Source organism: Schistocerca piceifrons, chromosome 2, assembly GCF_021461385.2.
Source record: "Schistocerca piceifrons isolate TAMUIC-IGC-003096 chromosome 2, iqSchPice1.1, whole genome shotgun sequence".
Lineage (NCBI taxonomy): Eukaryota > Metazoa > Arthropoda > Insecta > Orthoptera > Acrididae > Schistocerca > Schistocerca piceifrons.
This window is the reverse complement of record NC_060139.1, coordinates 1,034,988,385-1,035,005,697: the sequence shown is the minus strand read 5'-3', so window position 1 is coordinate 1,035,005,697 and position 17,313 is coordinate 1,034,988,385. Positions and strand designations below refer to the sequence as shown.

General features: G+C 42.5%; 1 protein-coding gene across 1 annotated transcript in view; it reads left to right on the top strand.

The window, feature by feature from the left end:
- Nucleotides 1–4,242: 4,242 nt before the first annotated feature.
- LOC124776103 (aspartate and glycine-rich protein-like) overlaps nucleotides 4,243–17,313 on the top strand; it is a 51,769-nt gene continuing 38,698 nt past the window's right edge. Inside the window, exon 1 of the mRNA XM_047250945.1 lies at nucleotides 4,243–4,260. Coding sequence (XP_047106901.1) covers nucleotides 4,243–4,260 — 18 coding nt within the window. The remainder of the gene's footprint in view (nucleotides 4,261–17,313) is intronic.

Here is a 17,313-nt window from a genome sequence, read left to right as displayed (position 1 = left end):
AGAAGCCGGTCTCGGGGAAGAGCAGTACGGGTTCAGGAGAAATGTACGAATTCACGAGATAGTACTGACACTACAATTTGTCACAAGAGAGGCAAACCTACGTTTATAACACTTATAATCTTAGAGGAAGCTTCTGAAAATGTTGACAGGAGGACACGCTTTGAAATTTTGATTCTAGCAGGGTAAAATACAGGGAGTGAAAGGTTATCTACGGACAAAGGACATGAAATGGAAGGAGTCGTTGAGAAGGGAGAGAGACAGGGTTGTTCTCAATCTGTACATTGAGCAAGCTATGAAGGAAACAAAGGATCTACATCTACATCAAACTCCCCAAGCCATCTAATGGTATGTGGCGGAGGGTACCTTTTGCACCACTAACTGAGGCCTCCAACCCTGTTCCACTCGCGAATAGCGCAACTATTTCTTCGTGACATTACAATGTGATATTTTGCTTTGCAAACGCTTTACAAGTCACCACTTCTGCATCTTCTGTAGAAGCCATATCTGTATAAGATGCACGTTATTTAGTTTCTCGCGACACACAATTGTCACCTGACGCTGGCCAATGAAGCCGAAACCCGCAGTATGACCAAATACACATCATTTTCCAAAATATTAGGAAAGTCATTCCTATGTAATATTGTTGTCATGTTCTGCCAAGCATCGACGGAAAATTCAGTTAATGTACTGGAAAGAGTTTGGAGACAGCAAACAGGCAGAATTTTACTGCAATATTTTCTTGCAAATATTGTCAGTTTAACTTTCCAGTAATAAACATCATTAAACCACCGATGACTATTCCACTGGTTTTACAGCTTCTGTCTTCGGAACTCCTATAGGTGTTAATTATGCAGAAGAAACTCTTTCTTACCTTTACTCTGAGCTAGCCGCGAAAGCAGGAATTTGTCTGCTTACCTGAAAATAAAAATATATCATTAGTGGCTTCAATACGATTGAAAAAATTCTGGAACAAGAGAGAAAATAAAAGTCGGTGCGAGGTAGCATTTATTTCATTCAAACTTGCACATTCTAACAAATTACTACTTCTTCACATAACATAGAAAATTAATTAAATCAATAAATAAATTTTGTAAAAACTGTAGAGGGGGACAGAGATTGGAATACATCTAGCAAATAATAGAGGACGTAGATTGCAATTGCTCCTCTGAGATGAAGAGATTGGCACAGGGGATGAATTCGTGTAGGGCCACAACAAACCAGTCAGAAGGCAGATGACCATAAAAAAAAGCGATAACTTCAAAGCTTTGGCGATTGGTTGGCGTTGGGACCCCTCTCCTAGCGTGGACACCAGCTCGAATGTTCATTGGTTGAGTAGCAATTTGTTGTTTCTCTAGAACGGGTGTGTATATAAATTTCTTAGGACAGCCACAACTCGCACTTTAATTTCACAAAAGCGTCATCAGAAACTTTGGACGTCACAGTTTAAAGTATCGTAATTCACTGTTAAATTAAGGAGCAAAAACAGACAACAAAACAGTCTGAGAACGAATGTGGCTATCCTGAAAAATTTAATTTAAAAAGTCGGTGATTACCCTGCATACAATTTCTGCTCTCGCTAAGATTGTGTATTTATTCTTTTTACAAATACTGAAGTGTAAATTGGAATGAGGAGAGAGCATTATCGCTGATACAGTTTTATCGTGATCGGGAATGTTTATGGGCCTCTACGAACAATTGTAAAAACAAACTGAAAAGACTAGACGCTTGGAGCGAAATAACTCACCATTAGAAAGTAACATGCACGATGCGAAAAAAGAAAATGGTGTTTTCATTGACATTTTTTCACCGTGAACGACAATGAGAAAACAAAACAAACTTGGGAGTGGCAATTAACTTTCTGCCGCAGATACAAGAGAGGTGTTATCTTTGGAAATTTTAGGGCCTACGCACTTCAATAGCAATTCGAAATATCACGTTTTCATTCATGAAAAATTATGAAATATCTCATATTCCAATTCGGCGGCTTTACGGTAGATATAAATTTTGTCCCACCGCACTGCTCTCTACTTTTTACATGAGATAACGTCCATCGGCGTCGTTACTTCATTCTTTCTGATCTACTCTTTGCAGTAAAATAAATGCTGCACATGCGAGCACTGTTAAATCCTCTTCTTCCCGCATAACATCGGCCGTTGGAACTGTAATTAAAACGCTACTTTATAAAAATAACAAAACGGGAGAAACGTCGGCAAGATATCAGAGCCAGTGCGATTCTATATGGCCGAATCCCCTGGCCCGAAGCCCTTCGCTTGCTATGAACGAGAAGCCGAACTCCCATGAATTGGCGACCAACGATCGGCCGATTCAAGTCTCTGTCGTTCGTCGGTCTTCGTGGCCTAGCGCCTTTACTACAGGGTGAGGCAAAAAGGACTTCACAATTTTGGGATGATATAGAAACTTATTGAGATAACTTACAGTATCGGTAGATGTCTCGTTTTGTAGCAAAATGAGACATCTTTTCGTACAAAAGGGTCAAGTGACATTTTGGTTCAACGTGACTACCATTGGTGATGCAGCAAACATCCCACCAGTAATGAATTTCTTCCACACTCGTTGCAGCAAATCGGGTGTAGCTTGTGCAACGGCAGCGTAGATTAGATCGTTCAGATCGACTATATTGTTTGTTTGGGGGGACCTTTAATAAAACCCCGGAGAAAGAAATCCAGTGATATCAAGTCTGGGTAGCGAGGTGGCCATGCGATTGGCCCTTCACGGTCAATCAGTCGACAGCGATTATCGATAAAAAGCTCGTACTTCCGTGAGGTGCTGGTATTAAACGATCCTATCCGAGCCATTATCGTTCTGTACAATTAAAAAGTTTTCTTGCATATCCAGATACACAATACCAGTTACAGTTTCCTCCATGAAGAATAAGGTGCTGTACACTTTCAATTTAACGTGTTCCAGGATTGCATGTGGATTTTCGCTGAACCACATCCGCAGATTATTGTGTTCAGAAATGTCTCGCCGTCCACTATCGGATGCAACATTCCTCACAGAATTCCCCACGAGCAACCCTAGCTGCATCACAAATGTGCTGTGCCATTGTGATACTGTATGGTTTCAAGTATGAACGTCTAGGTAGTACTCGCCAAACAGTTTTTTGTGGAATCCCAGTCTCTCGAGACGCACGTCGCTTTGATTTTTGTGGACTGCGTGCAAAGCTCTCCCAAACTTGTTCGACACAATAATCAACACGCGAGCGACATGCCGATTTATCATGTTGCAGTGAACAACACGTCTCAACAAAGCCCTTGTGCCGAGAGTAAATTGTAGGACTTCCTGGATGTTCTTTAGCGTATTTGCTGCGAAATTTACGCCCAACAGTTCGTTTCAAGAAAACCAAAACACACAGCTAGCACGCCCCGCACCAGAGAAAGTAGCCATCTTAACTGTACACTGCACGGGCGCTCCTGGTGGCGGAATTGGGTGCTGATGCAGTACGTGAATCAAACTTGAGATTTGTTTGCTACGAAACGACACATCTACCGATTCTGTAAGTTCTCTAGATAAATTTCTGTATCATTCCAAAGTTGTAAAGTCCTCTTTGATTCACGCTATATAAGCCGTCGCTGCTTCCCGGGCGTAAATAGGGCGGCGCTGTCACCGTGTGTAAGTCTTGGGTTCGCTTTTCCGCTTTGCCGCGTAATACTCTTTGTCTCCGTACCTCTGTTGACTCAGACGTAAACTCGACTTTGCTGCCCTCCATCCGGGACTAGTGTATCCTCCGCCAGGCACCGTCACTCGGACGACCTGTGGCAACCCGCTTGGCGTTACTGGCCCTGCCGTGCCACATCCTGGAATAGTACGGCGCGACTCCACCGCGCTCCTTCAATTATTCAGCCCAAGTCACGACCTGGGCTGCGCTGTGGTAGCAGCAGACGCCATTTCCGGGTCGGCAAGCGGAGTTGTAGCGAGGCCGTCTCCGCGCTGTTGCAAGTTTCAGTCCTGTGACGTCCGCCAGACAAATCAATATCCTAACGTGACTGGAAACGGCGAACGCCAGTCTAAGTCCAAATACTCTAGTAGACACTCGTTCACACTCGCAAGATTTGCCTCCCATCAAACAATTCTCCGTGCGAATACCTTCCATGTCGTGTCCACCCAAAACGTACCTATGAGTTTAAAATTCGGTACTGTCCACAGCGCAGCGGAATCCAGGGTTAAGGAGCTGTTCTTGTCCAGAAGGAGAAAATATTAGTTACCTTAGCTTCGGGGAAAATGCGTGAACTTTCGAAGGTCAGCCGAGATTGGTTGACATACCACAAGACACACGACTGCCTGAATCCATACAAATGCGCTGGCCTGCACAGCACGGTACAGGTGGTGTACTATCCTTGGTCCCTGCAATGATTACCGTATTTCAGTTAAGCACCATGTTGCACGTACACCTATTAATGTACATTAATATGGGATGTGCCCACCCTCTGCTGGGGACACTTTCAATGAGGTGTGTGAATGTGTGTTGAGGAATAGCCCATTCTTCCTCAAGTGTCCAATCCACAGAAGGTAGTGATGTTGGACGCTGCAGTCTGGAGCGATGCTGACGATCTAATTCATCCCAAAGATGTTCCATTGGGTCCAAGTTGAGCACTATTTCAAGATTATTACAAGGTGCGAACAAAAAGATCCCGTTGGCAAGCTATACAGTCCAGAATCGGTATGCCAATCAGCCAAAATCGCCGTGAGCATTGAAGCAATCACCTACCGACGCACCAGATTGAAGACACCTGTTTGGTAAAACACCGTAACCTTCTGCGTGAAGGAGGACCCTTCAAGGCTTTTAAGGGAGGGAAGACGTAATAATCTCATGTGGAGAAATCAGGACTGTAGGGTGAGTGCTCGAGTCTCTCCCATTTGAGCGGGCATATCTTCTGCGATATGGGGAGGTGTGTTATCAGCACGGTACTTGGCGCGCCATTGCACAATGGTGATTTTCGACACACATGCTGCCCCATATATGTACATTCTTCATTCTCTCACCAGTGTCTATCAGTCTTTCTTCTTCGGCAGCCAATACGAGAATATCGGCACGTCAGTCCTGTTTGGACGCATTTGGTAATAAAGTTGCCATAGTTCACAATGCCACACTAAACCCATTCCCACATATTGGTGCATATGTTATAGTTGAAGTTTACAGAATATGACTATTGAGGGTTGAATGACACTTAGGCGGTTTTTTGTTTTACTGATTTTTATTTTTATGAATTAGTTTTCGGCTTATTAGGCCACCTTCAGATAACTACTGGCTATTTATTGTTTATAAGGAGCTGGTGTTTTTACGAACCGAACATTCTGGACTATGATACAACTCACTTAGATACGATCTTTAGTTGTAGTATTGTCTTTGGAATTGTCAAACCGGTCTTTTGACTTTTTGTTCTGTAAAACTGTTCTTCAACATAAATAATCACATTTTATTGTTTGTCAGTACCATGTGTGACAACAATTAGAATTATTTAGAATACACATTATTACGCATTTACAGTTTTTGGTATTTGTTGTGAACAGTTGCACTGGACATTAATTGTTTGTTGTGCAACAGCGAAGTTTTCTTTGATGGTAACATTTTGTTATTAGAAAATTGTGCATTAATATATACCTTGTGAACAATAGCCAGTAGTTATCTGAAGATGGCCTAAAAAGCCGAAAGCCGGCCGAGCGGTTCTAGGCGCTTCAGTCTGGAACCGAGCGATTGCTACGGTCGCAGGTTCGAATCCAGCCTCAGGCATGGATGTGTGTGACGTCCTTAGGTTAGTTAGGTTTAAGTAGTTCTAAGTTCTATGGCACTGAAGACCTCAGATGTTAAGTCCCATAGTGCTCAGAGCCATTTTTTACGAAAGCCGAAAACTAGTTCATACAAATAAAAATCAGTAGAACAAAAAACCGCCAAAGTGTTATTCAACCGTCAATGTGGAATTGTTCTATCAAGAAACGACGGAAGAATCTATAAATAAGAATATGAGTATGTTTCCAAACTACAGGTGATAAATGCAACCTTCCACTGTTTTGTTATTACAGCCATCGTTCACATTCCTTACCTCTTGGCAGGGAAAGTATATATTCCTAGTTACAGTGCACTATCCCTAGTCAACTGCCGGTCGAAGTGGCCGAGCGGTTCTAGGCGGTTCAGTCCGGAACCACGCGACTGCTAAGGTCTCAGGTTCGAATCCTGCCTCGGGCATGGATGTGTGTGATGTCCGTAGGTTAGATAGGTTCAAGTAGTTCTAACAAGGGAACCTCCCCATCGCACCCCCCTCAGATTTAGTTATAAGTTGGCACAGTGGATAGGCCTTGAAAAACTGAACACAGATCAATCGAGAAAACAGGAAGAAGTTGTGTAGAACCATAGAAAAAAACAAGCACAATACACAAACTGAGTAGCACATGCGAAAATAAGCAACATCAAGGATGATGTGAAGTCAGGAGCGCCGTGGTCCCGTGGTTAGCGTGTGCAACTATAGAACGAAAGGTCCTTGGTTCAAGTATTACCGCGAGTGCAAAATTTACTTTTTTTATTTTCGCAAGTTATGATCTGTCCGTTCGTTCATTGACGTCTCTGTTCACTGTAATAAGTTTTGCGACCGCACCGCAAAACCGTGCGATTAGTAGACGAAAGGATCTGCCTCTCCAATGGGAACCGAAAACATTTGATCGCAAGGTCATAGGTCAACCGATTCCTCCACAGGAAAACACGTCTGATATATTCTATACGACACTGGTGACGGCATGTGCGTCACATGACAGGAATATGTTGTCGACCCACCTAACTTGTACACTTGGCGAATGGGTAAAAAGCTTCTTCTACCTTGCCGATTTAGGTTTTCTTGTGGATGTGATAATCACTGCCAAAAAAGCGATGAAAACATAAGAGTTTGTCACGTAAACTGCAACAAATGAATGCAACAGTTTCACAGTCGCACAGTTTTCCCTGTGCTCTGTCAACGTTTTCAAATTTTTCAATTTAGGTGTAGCGTCCGCATACTACGGCGCAGTTAACTCACATCGGACGGACGGACGGACAGATAATAATTGTCTGAAAATAAAAAATTAAAATTTTCACTCGAAGGTAGTCTTGAACCAAGGACCTCACGTTCCGCAGCTGCTCACGCTAACCACGGGACCACAGCAATCCTGAGCTCATATGTCCTTGATAGGACACATGGACTACTCATTTTGAATATTTTGCTTATTTTTTTCATAGTTCCACACAATTTCTTCCTGTTTTCTCAATTGATCTGTGTTCAGTTTTTCAAGGCCTATCCACTGTGCCAACTTATAACCAAATCTGAGGGGTGTGCGATGGGGAGGTACCCTGGTAAGTTGTAGGGGACTGGTGACCTCAGATGGTAAGTCCCATAGTACTCAGAGCCATTTGAACCTAGTCAACTACATGTGCCAGTGAAGGCATACTATCACGAGTGATGGTATACTTTTCCTGAAATTTCCATTTCCACTATAACGTGTATATGCTGCACCAACGCCCTCAAACGGAAAGTTTTTGATTGCCTCTTACACAAGAAGGAAAAGCAAGAGAGAGGCCGTATGGACCAGCATCCGGAGAAAACATAGCCATGACTCTAAAGACAGCAGTAATCGTACAGAGGGACTGACAGCCTTGCAGTTTAGTCCCTTTAACTTACAAACCAACCAACCAATCACTCGTACAGAAAATGAAACAACATACAGTGATATGGAAACACGAACGAGATACAGACTAAGACAAGGTAACACGTAACACAAACATAGCTACAAAACTATATAAATTCGTACAATAATATTAGAAGTAGAAATAAAAACGTAGCAACGTAGAAACTGACGAATAAAGAAAACAAAATGCTCGTCAGAAATGCGAAACTCGTTTACCTCGTTCTGAGACCCGCCTTCGTGACAAGTCCCATGAAGAATTGACGAAAATTACTACTAAATCACTATAATAATTGTTTTTAAAATCTGTAAATCTATTTCCAACAGTGATCGGCCACTGTTGGCAGGGCGGTTTAGATTAACTACCAGCATTCGTACTTTACGTGTAACTTGTAGAAAGGGACTGGTTTTTTGCCGTTTCCAGTGATTTATGTAAGCCAACAGTAGCAGGTCTCTTCGCCTATTTATGCGCAATACGTCACGTCTAATTACATTCAGTGTCAACTGCGAGTACCTGCACTGGTCGCCGATAGTGCGTAGGACTTGTGGCCTTCCCACAGAAAACAGCATCGTCTGCGAAAAGCCTCACGCAGCCCTCAACTTATCCACCATTAAAAAATTATAGTTTAGTAATAATTAAAGTATATAATTATACGTAAGAGATAATGATATATATTAATTATATAATTAATATAATTACTTAAATAATTAATAGTGTATAGTAATAATATTTATACAGTTTTACTATTATTATAATAGAAATTGTAAACACTGGTAGCGACCCTACAACGCCCCCTAGGTGTACTCCGAAATTACCTTTATATGTGTTGATTTTCTTCCGTTGAGAACGACGTGTTGAGTTTTCCGATCACAAATATGGTCCGATACTCGGTAAGCCAATATTTGTTTGCAAACGACAATGCTGACTATTATCACAGACCCAATAGTAAATGGGCTATCTGATCATGACTTGCAGAATCTTACGTTAAATGTTGAAACGTGCCAGGATGTAAAATCTATTAAATCTGAGTAAGGAGGGTAATAAATCAGTCAAAAATTGAGAATTTTAGGAGACTGCTCTCGGAGACATGAACTGGACAGACGTTTACGTTACTCCTGACTCAAACGGAAAATACGAAGCGTTCATTAATAAATTTACTTCATCGTTTGAAAATTGTTTTCCCCTAAAGGTGACTCAAACCTAAAAACAGTGGATTACAAAAGGAATAACCGTATCATGTAGGACAAAAAGGAAACTGTCTCTACAATCTAGGAACAGCTCTGATAGCACTGTAGTGAATTACAAACAACACTGTAAAATATTGACGCAAATAATCTAGAAATCTAAGCAGCTTGATTAAGAGGAAAAGATAATTACATCAGGTAACAAAATAAAAACTATATGGGGTATAGTTAAGACAGAGACAGGTGGGGGCAGAAAGAAAGAGGAACAGATAGCTCTAAAAAGAAATGAGACATTGATAACAAGCACATGTAGTGTTGTCCCAAAGATGTAGCATTCATCATAAAATCATTAAAAGCAAAGTTTCCTGTGGATATGATATCAACGACGTTAATCAGAGAGTGTCCATCTGACTTGAGTTCTGTCTTAAATTATTTGTGTACTCAACGTCTTACCAGCGCAACATTTCCAAATTGGCTAAAATATGTTGAAGTTAAGCCTCCTTACAAGGAGGAGGATAAAAAGATACATCAAACTTTTGGCGGCTTTTTCAAAAATGTCTGAAAAGGTTGTGTTCAAGTATCTTCTTAAGCATCTGACTGCAAATAATATATTGTCCAAGTCACAGTTTCGGTTCCTTAAGGGTTCCACTACAGAGAAGGCTATTTACAATAAAAAAATGTTCAAATATGTGTGAAATCTTATGCGACTTAACTGACTATTTACACATTTAGTGAAAATATACTTAATTCATTAGATAATAATTAGAGGCTACTGGCATTTTGTGAGACCTGTCTAAAGCCTTTGACTCGTGAATCACAGCATTTTCTTAAGTAAATTAGAAAATTATGGAATCACTGGCAGTTGTGCAAAATGGTTCCAGTCTTACGTAAATAACATGAAACTAAGTGTGTCGCTGCGAAATACCTGTGGAGTAAGCAATCAGTATTTGTATTATTGGGAATTGATTGCATATGGTGTTCCTATAGGTTCCATCTCGAGTCCGTTGCTTTTTCTTGTGTAATGACCACTTATCTGTTACGTCACCAGATGCGAAGTTTGTTTTGCTTGCAGATGATAAAAACATTGGAATAGATAACAAATCAAGTACAGATTCAGAAGTGACTACTAATCAAACTGTCACTGGCATTTATAAATGGTTTAAAGGTAATTCACTGTCGGTAGACTTGGAAAAGACCCACTATATGCAGTTCAGAAACTGTAAGAGATTTCCTTCCAGCATGTGAATAACATATGAAGACATCCAAATCGAAGAGGCTGACAGTTTTAAATTTCCGAGATTTCAACTCCACAATAAATTTTGCTGTGAAGGGCATACCACAGAATTGCTGAAGCGCCTAACAAGTAGGTATCTGTAATGCGAATGATGCAGATGTACGAGATACGAATATAAAAAAGAACTTGCATATTTTGCTTACTTTCATTCCATTACGTCATATGGGATCATTTTTTGCGGTAACTCGTCAAACCGAGCAAAAGTCTTTAGAGTGCAAAAGTGTGTTATAAGACTCACTTGTGATGTCAATTAAACAACACTATGTAGAAATCTGTTCAAAGAAATGGGTATTCTAACCACCGCTTCTCAGTATATTTATATCTTTATGAAACTTGTCGTAACCATTATGTCTCTGTTTCCAACCAACAGCTCAATACATAGTATCAATACTAGGAATACTTACTTTGGTCCAAAAATGGGTCAAATACGTTTTCAATAAACTGCCAGCAACCACTAAAAACTTCGTTTCAGGTAAGCCACAGCTAAAAAGACTTTATGGTAGCAGCTCCTCCTATTCTACAGGTGAATATCTTAACAGGAACTGTTACAACAGTCAAGATTAGATATTCTGTGTACGATACATTTATGAAAGGTGTGTAACTATGTTTCATTCTACACTGAGGTTTCCACTCTACAGCGGAGTGTGCGCTGATATGAAACTTCCTGGCAGATTAAAACTGTGTGCCGGAACGAGACTCGAACTCGGGACCTTTGCCTTTCGCGGGCAAGTGCTCTACCAACTGAGCTACCCAAGCACGACTCACGCTCCATCCTCACAGCTTTACTTCCGCCAGTGCCATTTTTTCCCCACGTCTCTGGGATGGAGAACGTGAATCTCTTGTTGCGCGATTAATCCACTTTTCAGCCATGGATGGGGAAGCTTGTTCTGTTTTGGCAGAATTTATTTATTCAGTGGGGTCCTTATAATGGGGTTCATTCCGTTTCAAGCGTAACATAAATATTTGATTGACATTTCTTTATGTCATTTCTTTTTTGGCGGAAGTACATGCCCCGGCATGTGCCTTACAGCTGCCGGAAAAACACCAAAACCTCAGATAGGGCGGATGGACTATTTTATTGTAAAAGGTGTACAACTTTGCTTCCGCCAGTTTTTCCCAAAATTTGAGGCTTTAATGAAACAAATTGGCTACACATCTATCATTCAAAGTACTTTCCATCGCTGACCACTACTTTCTCCAATCTTTCGGGCAGTGTATGAATCCCGCGTCTAAAAAATTGTTCATCTTTTAAAGCGATCCACGAATCGATCCAATTTGTGACTTCTTCGTGAGATCGGAATTGTAGGTTAGTTAGGCCATGCGCCATTGATCTAAACAGGTGATAGAGGGAGCAATGTCTGGAGAATACGGCGGGTGGGGTAGGATTCCCATTTTAACGTTTCCCAGTACGTTTTGACCTCTTTTGCAACGTGGGGTCGAGCGTTGTCGTACTGCAAAATCACTTTATCGTGCCTCTCGCTGTATTGCGGCCGTTTGTCTTTTAATGCTCTGCTCAAACGCATTACTTGCGTTCGATAACGAGCACCTGTGATTGTTTCATAGTACACGACGCCGAGCTGGTGTCACCAAATGCAGAGCAAGATCTTGGAGCCGTGAATATTCGGTTTGGCCGTCGACGTGGAAGCATGGCCGGGATATCGCCATGATTTTTTTTCGTTTAGGTTTATCGTAATGAACCCACTTTTCGTCCCCTGTCACAATGCTATGCAGAAATCCCTTCCGTTTTTGCCTCTGAAGCAGCTGTTCACAAACACACAAACGCCGTTCAACGTCTCTTGGTTTGCCGTTCAACGTCTCTTGGTTTCAGCTCACATGGGATCCAAGTTCCTTCTTTCTCAGTCATGCCCATAGCCTTGAGACGTTTTGAAATGGCTTTCTGTGTCACTCCTACTAATCGTGCCAATTCTTCTTGAGTTTCACGCGAGACTTCACTCAGCAATGTCTCCAATTCTGCATCTTCGAAAACATTCTCTCTTCCACCACTATGCCGGTCTACGACGTTAAAATCACCGTTCTTGAGGCGTTGAAACCACTCACGACACGTTCTTTCACTAATAGTGTCCTTACCATGCGTACTTGAGAGCATTCGAAGAGACTCAGCTGCTGTTTTCTTCATATCGAAACAAAACAGTAACACCTCCCGCAAATGACAAGAATTAGGCTCGTAAACTGGTATTTTCAATCAAGAACAACTTTATGATGCAGACACAAATCGAATTATGTTTGAATGAGGTTATGTTGACCGAGGTCCAAGGTAACTGCCTGACGTCTGCGATCTGCTTCTTTCGACCGCTACTTACCGATGTCGCCACGCGTCGGCAAACGGCGGAAGCAAAGTTGTACACCTTGTACCATACTTTTAGTTGACTTTTGGTTTACTTTTATCTCTAATTTTTGGTACTGTTCTACGTTGGTTTTTGTTGTGTTCTCTACTGTTATCTATATTCCTTATTGTATTACTTTATGGTGTCTGTTTTTCTTCGTGTCTCTGTTATAATTTAGTGTTCCTTTTGTTTTGTTTTTTAGGGATTCTGTTTTCATCATCATTCGAACTATTGTCCTTCTACGTCTTGTATGATATTTATGACAGGGGAGCATGTTAAAGGAGGTGTTGCCGATCGAGTGCAGTAGACGCAGATCAGTAAAGAGTGGACCGTGGATCAGTGGAGACGTGTCTCCTCTTCAGATAAATCATGTTTCTCGACAAACCAGTTCACAATGGCTTTGAGCACTATGCGACTTAACTTCTGAGATCGTCAGTCGCATAGAACTTAGAACCACTTAAACCTAACTAACCTAAGGACATCACACACATGCATGCCCGAGGCAGGATTCGAACCTGCGACCGTAGCGGTCGCTCGGTTCCAGACTGTAGCGCCTAGAACCTCACGGGCACTCCGGCCGGCGACAAACCAGTTCGATTTGCTGTCTCGGACGTACCGTCATCCAGGTGGACGACGGCCCCAAACATGCACCGCATCTCGGTCACAGGTCGGTGTGTCTAGGATTACGCTACGGTAAACATTTACCTGGGCCTCCGTGACATCCGTGATACTAATCGAAGGCAAAATCACAGCTGCGGTCTACGTGAACATTACTGTGATCCTTCCGTAACCATTAGGATCAATGTCTTCCATCATGATAACAATCCGTGTCCCAAAGTCAGGAACGTTCAACTGTGTTTCGAGGGAGGGGATGGTGCACTGACGTCGATGTCTTGACCACCAAATTAGCTTGATCTGAACACGATAGAACAAACTGGGGACGCAATTTGGCGGCAGGTCCGCACCCGCAAACCAAAAGGCCGTAAATTTACGGGAGGTGCATGACATGTCTGTAGACATCTGGTGCCCCATACCTCCGGAAAGCTACCAACAACCTGTCGAATCTATGCAAACAGAATCGGTGCAGCACTGCGTTCGACAGGTGGACCGAGACGCTACTAGCAAGGGAACCTCCCCATCGCACCCCCCTCAGATTTAGTTATAAGTTGGCACAGTGGATAGGCCTTGAAAAACTGAACACAGATCAATCGAGAAAACAGGAAGAAGTTGTGTGGAACTATGAAAAAAATAAGCAAAATATACAAACCGAGTAGGGAGAAGGTTCTCAGATATGTGCCTGGCTCCTATATATAACAAGGGTTAAGAGAACGGATCCGCTAAATTACAGAGCAATATCCTTATTGTCGGTCTGCAGCAGAATTCTTGAACATATTCCGAGTTCGAATATAATATACAAACCAAGATAGGCAACATCATGGCTAGTGAGAGCTCAGGAGCGCCGTGGTCCTGTGGTTAGCGTGAGCAGCTGCGGAGCAAGAGGTCCTCGGTTCAAGTCTTCCCTCGAGTTAAAAAGTTTAATTTTTTATTTTCAGACAATTATTATCTGTCCGTCAGTCCGTCCGTCCGTCCGTCCGATGCGATCACTTTTTTGGGAGTGGTTATCACATTCACAAGAAAACCTAAATCGGCCAAGGTAGAAGAATCTTTTTACCCATTCGCCAATTGTACAAGTTAGGTGGGCCGACAACATATTCCTGTCAAGTGACGCACATGCCGTCACCAGTGTCGTATAGAATATATCAGACGTGTTTTTCTGTGGAGGAATCGGTTGACCTATGACCTTGCGATCAAATGTTTTCGGTTCCCATTGGAGAGGCACGTCCTTTCGTCTACTAATAGCACGGTTCTGCGGTGCGGTCGCAAAACACAGACACTAAACTTATTACAGTGAACAGAGGCGTCAATGAACGAACGGACAGATCATAACTTTGTGAAAATAATAAAGTAAACTTTTCACTCGAGGGAAGACTTGAACCAAGGACCTCTCGTTCCGCAGCTGCTCACGCTAACCACGGGACCACGGCGCTCCTGAGCTTACACTATCGTTGATGTTGCCTATCTCGCACATGGACTACTCAGTTTGCATATTTTATTTTTTTCATAGTTCCACGCAAGTTCTTCCTGTTTTCTCAATTGATCTGTGTTCAGTTTATCAAGGCCTATCCACTGTGCCAACTTATAACTAAATCTGAGGGGGGTGCGATGGGGAGGTTCCCTTGTAAGCTGCTGGGTACGGTATTTTGGCTCATCCGTGCATATCAACATCAAAAGTCAGAGAAATTCGAAATGTGCTGGCGTGTTTGGAGGTACTGAAAGGGCCCGTATATCAACGTTTTTACTTCAGCCCTAATAGTTCGGGCCATTAGCCACCGAAAGAGACAGTCATTTTGCCCGCAACAGGCTGATCGATAGACATCGCATGGGTGGCCCACGTTAATACGGGCACTCGTCAAAGGACAGGAGCTGCCTCTTCATATGTCGTCCCTGTGCGGACGTTTCGTATATGGCTCTCTCGCGTTCTCCGGTGACATAAGAGGTATCTCCATGCACCATTCGCACGATCACTGAATTTAGTAATCTGCCAACAATCACTACCAGGTAACTCGCGATGAGTATTTGAAATTTCCCTTTAAGAAATCGTTCACGCAGTAGAATCGTCGAAACACACCGTCGTTTTATTTAATTCTGCAGGCTATCGTGGCCGTTGTCACTGAAGTTAACATCTTAGGCTGCGTCATATTTCTACTAAAATGATCGACGCTTCGACCCCTCTGCTGGGATCTTCCTCAGGATCTTATGGTCTCCACTACTGCTAAAAGAGCAGTAGTGGGCACCATAAGATCCTGAGGAAGATCCCAGCAGAGGGGTCGAAAGGTAGATCATTTTAGCAGAAATATTACGCGGCCTAATAACCCAGAAGATTTTAACTTCAGTCAACACCGTCGTTTGATCATCGCACAGAGTCCCGTATGACCGGCGCTGTAATTAGCATCCCTGGAGTAGATACACAAATGAAAAGGTTGAAAAAAGAATAAGTCGCCAGGTCCAAATGGAATCCCAGTTAGGTTGTACGAAGAGTACTCTACAGCGATGGCACCTTACTTCGTTTGCATTTATCGCGAATCTCTCGCTCAGAGCAAAGCCCAAAGCGACTGGAAGAAACGCGCAGGTGACTCCTATATATAACAAGGGTTAAGAGAACGGATCCGCTAAATTACAGAGCAATATCCTTATTGTCGGTCTGCAGCAGAATTCTTGAACATATTCCGAGTTCGAATATAATAAATGTCATTGAGAGCGAGAAGGTTATGCCCACGAAGCAGTACGGTTTTAAGAAGAATCGCTCATACGAAACTCAGGTTGCCCTTTCCTCAGGTGATATATTGCGACCTATGCATGAAGAGCAACAGGAAGTTTCCATGTTTCTAGATTTCCGAAAAGCATTTGACACGGTACCTCTCTGCTGACTATTAACGAAGGTACGAGCATAGGGAAAAGGTTCTCAGATATGTGCCTGGCTCGAACACTTCGTAAGTAACAGAACCTGTAGTGAAGTAGAAGTGGATAGTTCCTGTGAATTATTATGGGTGGAGGTTACACTAAACAACCGAACTAGGTTAATAATTGGCTCCTTTTACCGACCTCCCGACTCAGCAGCATTAGTGGCAGAACAACTGAGAGAAAATTTGGAATACATTTCACATAAATTTTCTCAGCATGTTATAGTCTTAGGTGGAGATTTCAATTTACCAGATATAGACTGGGACACTCAGATGTTTAGGACGGGTGGTAGGGACAGAGCATCGAGTGACATTATACTGAGTGCACTATCCGAAAATTACCTCGAGCAATTAAACAGAGAACCGACTCGTGGAGATAACATATTGGACCTACTGATAGCAAACAGACCCGAACTTTTCGAATCTGTATGTACAGAACAGGGAATCAGTGATCATAAGGCCGTTGCAGCATCCCTGAATATGGAAGTTAATAGGGATATAAAAAAAGGGAGGAAGGTTTATCTGTTTAGCAAGAGTAATAGAAGGCAGATTTCAGACTACCTAACAGATCAAAACGAAAATTTCTGTTCCGACACTGACAATGTTGAGTGTTTATGGAAAAAGTTCAAGGCAATCGTAAAATGCGTTTTAGACAGGTACGTGCCGAGTAAAACTGTGAGGGACGGGAAAAACCCACCGTGGTACAACAACAATGTTAGGAAACTACTGCGAAAGCAAAGAGAGCTCCACTCCAAGTTTAAACGCAGCCAAAACCTCTCAGACAAACAGAAGCTAAACGATGTCAAAGTTAGCGTAAGGAGGGCTATGCGTGAAGCGTTCATTGAATTCGAAAGTAAAATTCTATGTACCGACTTGACAGAAAATCCTAGGAAGTTCTGGTCGTACGTTAAATCAGTAAGTGGCTCGAAACAGCATATCCAGACACTACGGGATGATGATGGCATTGAAACAGAGGATGACACGCGTAAAGCTGAAATACTAAACACCTTTTTCCAAAGCTGTTTCACAGAGGAAGACCGCACTGCAGTTCCTTCTCTAAATCCTCGCACAAACGAAAAAATGGCTGACATCGAAATAAGTGTCCAAGGAATAGAAAAGCAACTGGAATCACTCAATAGAGGAAAGTCCACTGGACCTGACGGGATACCAATTCGATTCTACACAGAGTACGCGAAAGAACTTGCCCCCCTTCTAACAGCCGTGTACCGCAAGTCTCTAGAGGAACGGAGGGTTCCAAATGATTGGAAAAGAGCACAGATAGTCCCAGTCTTCAAGAAGG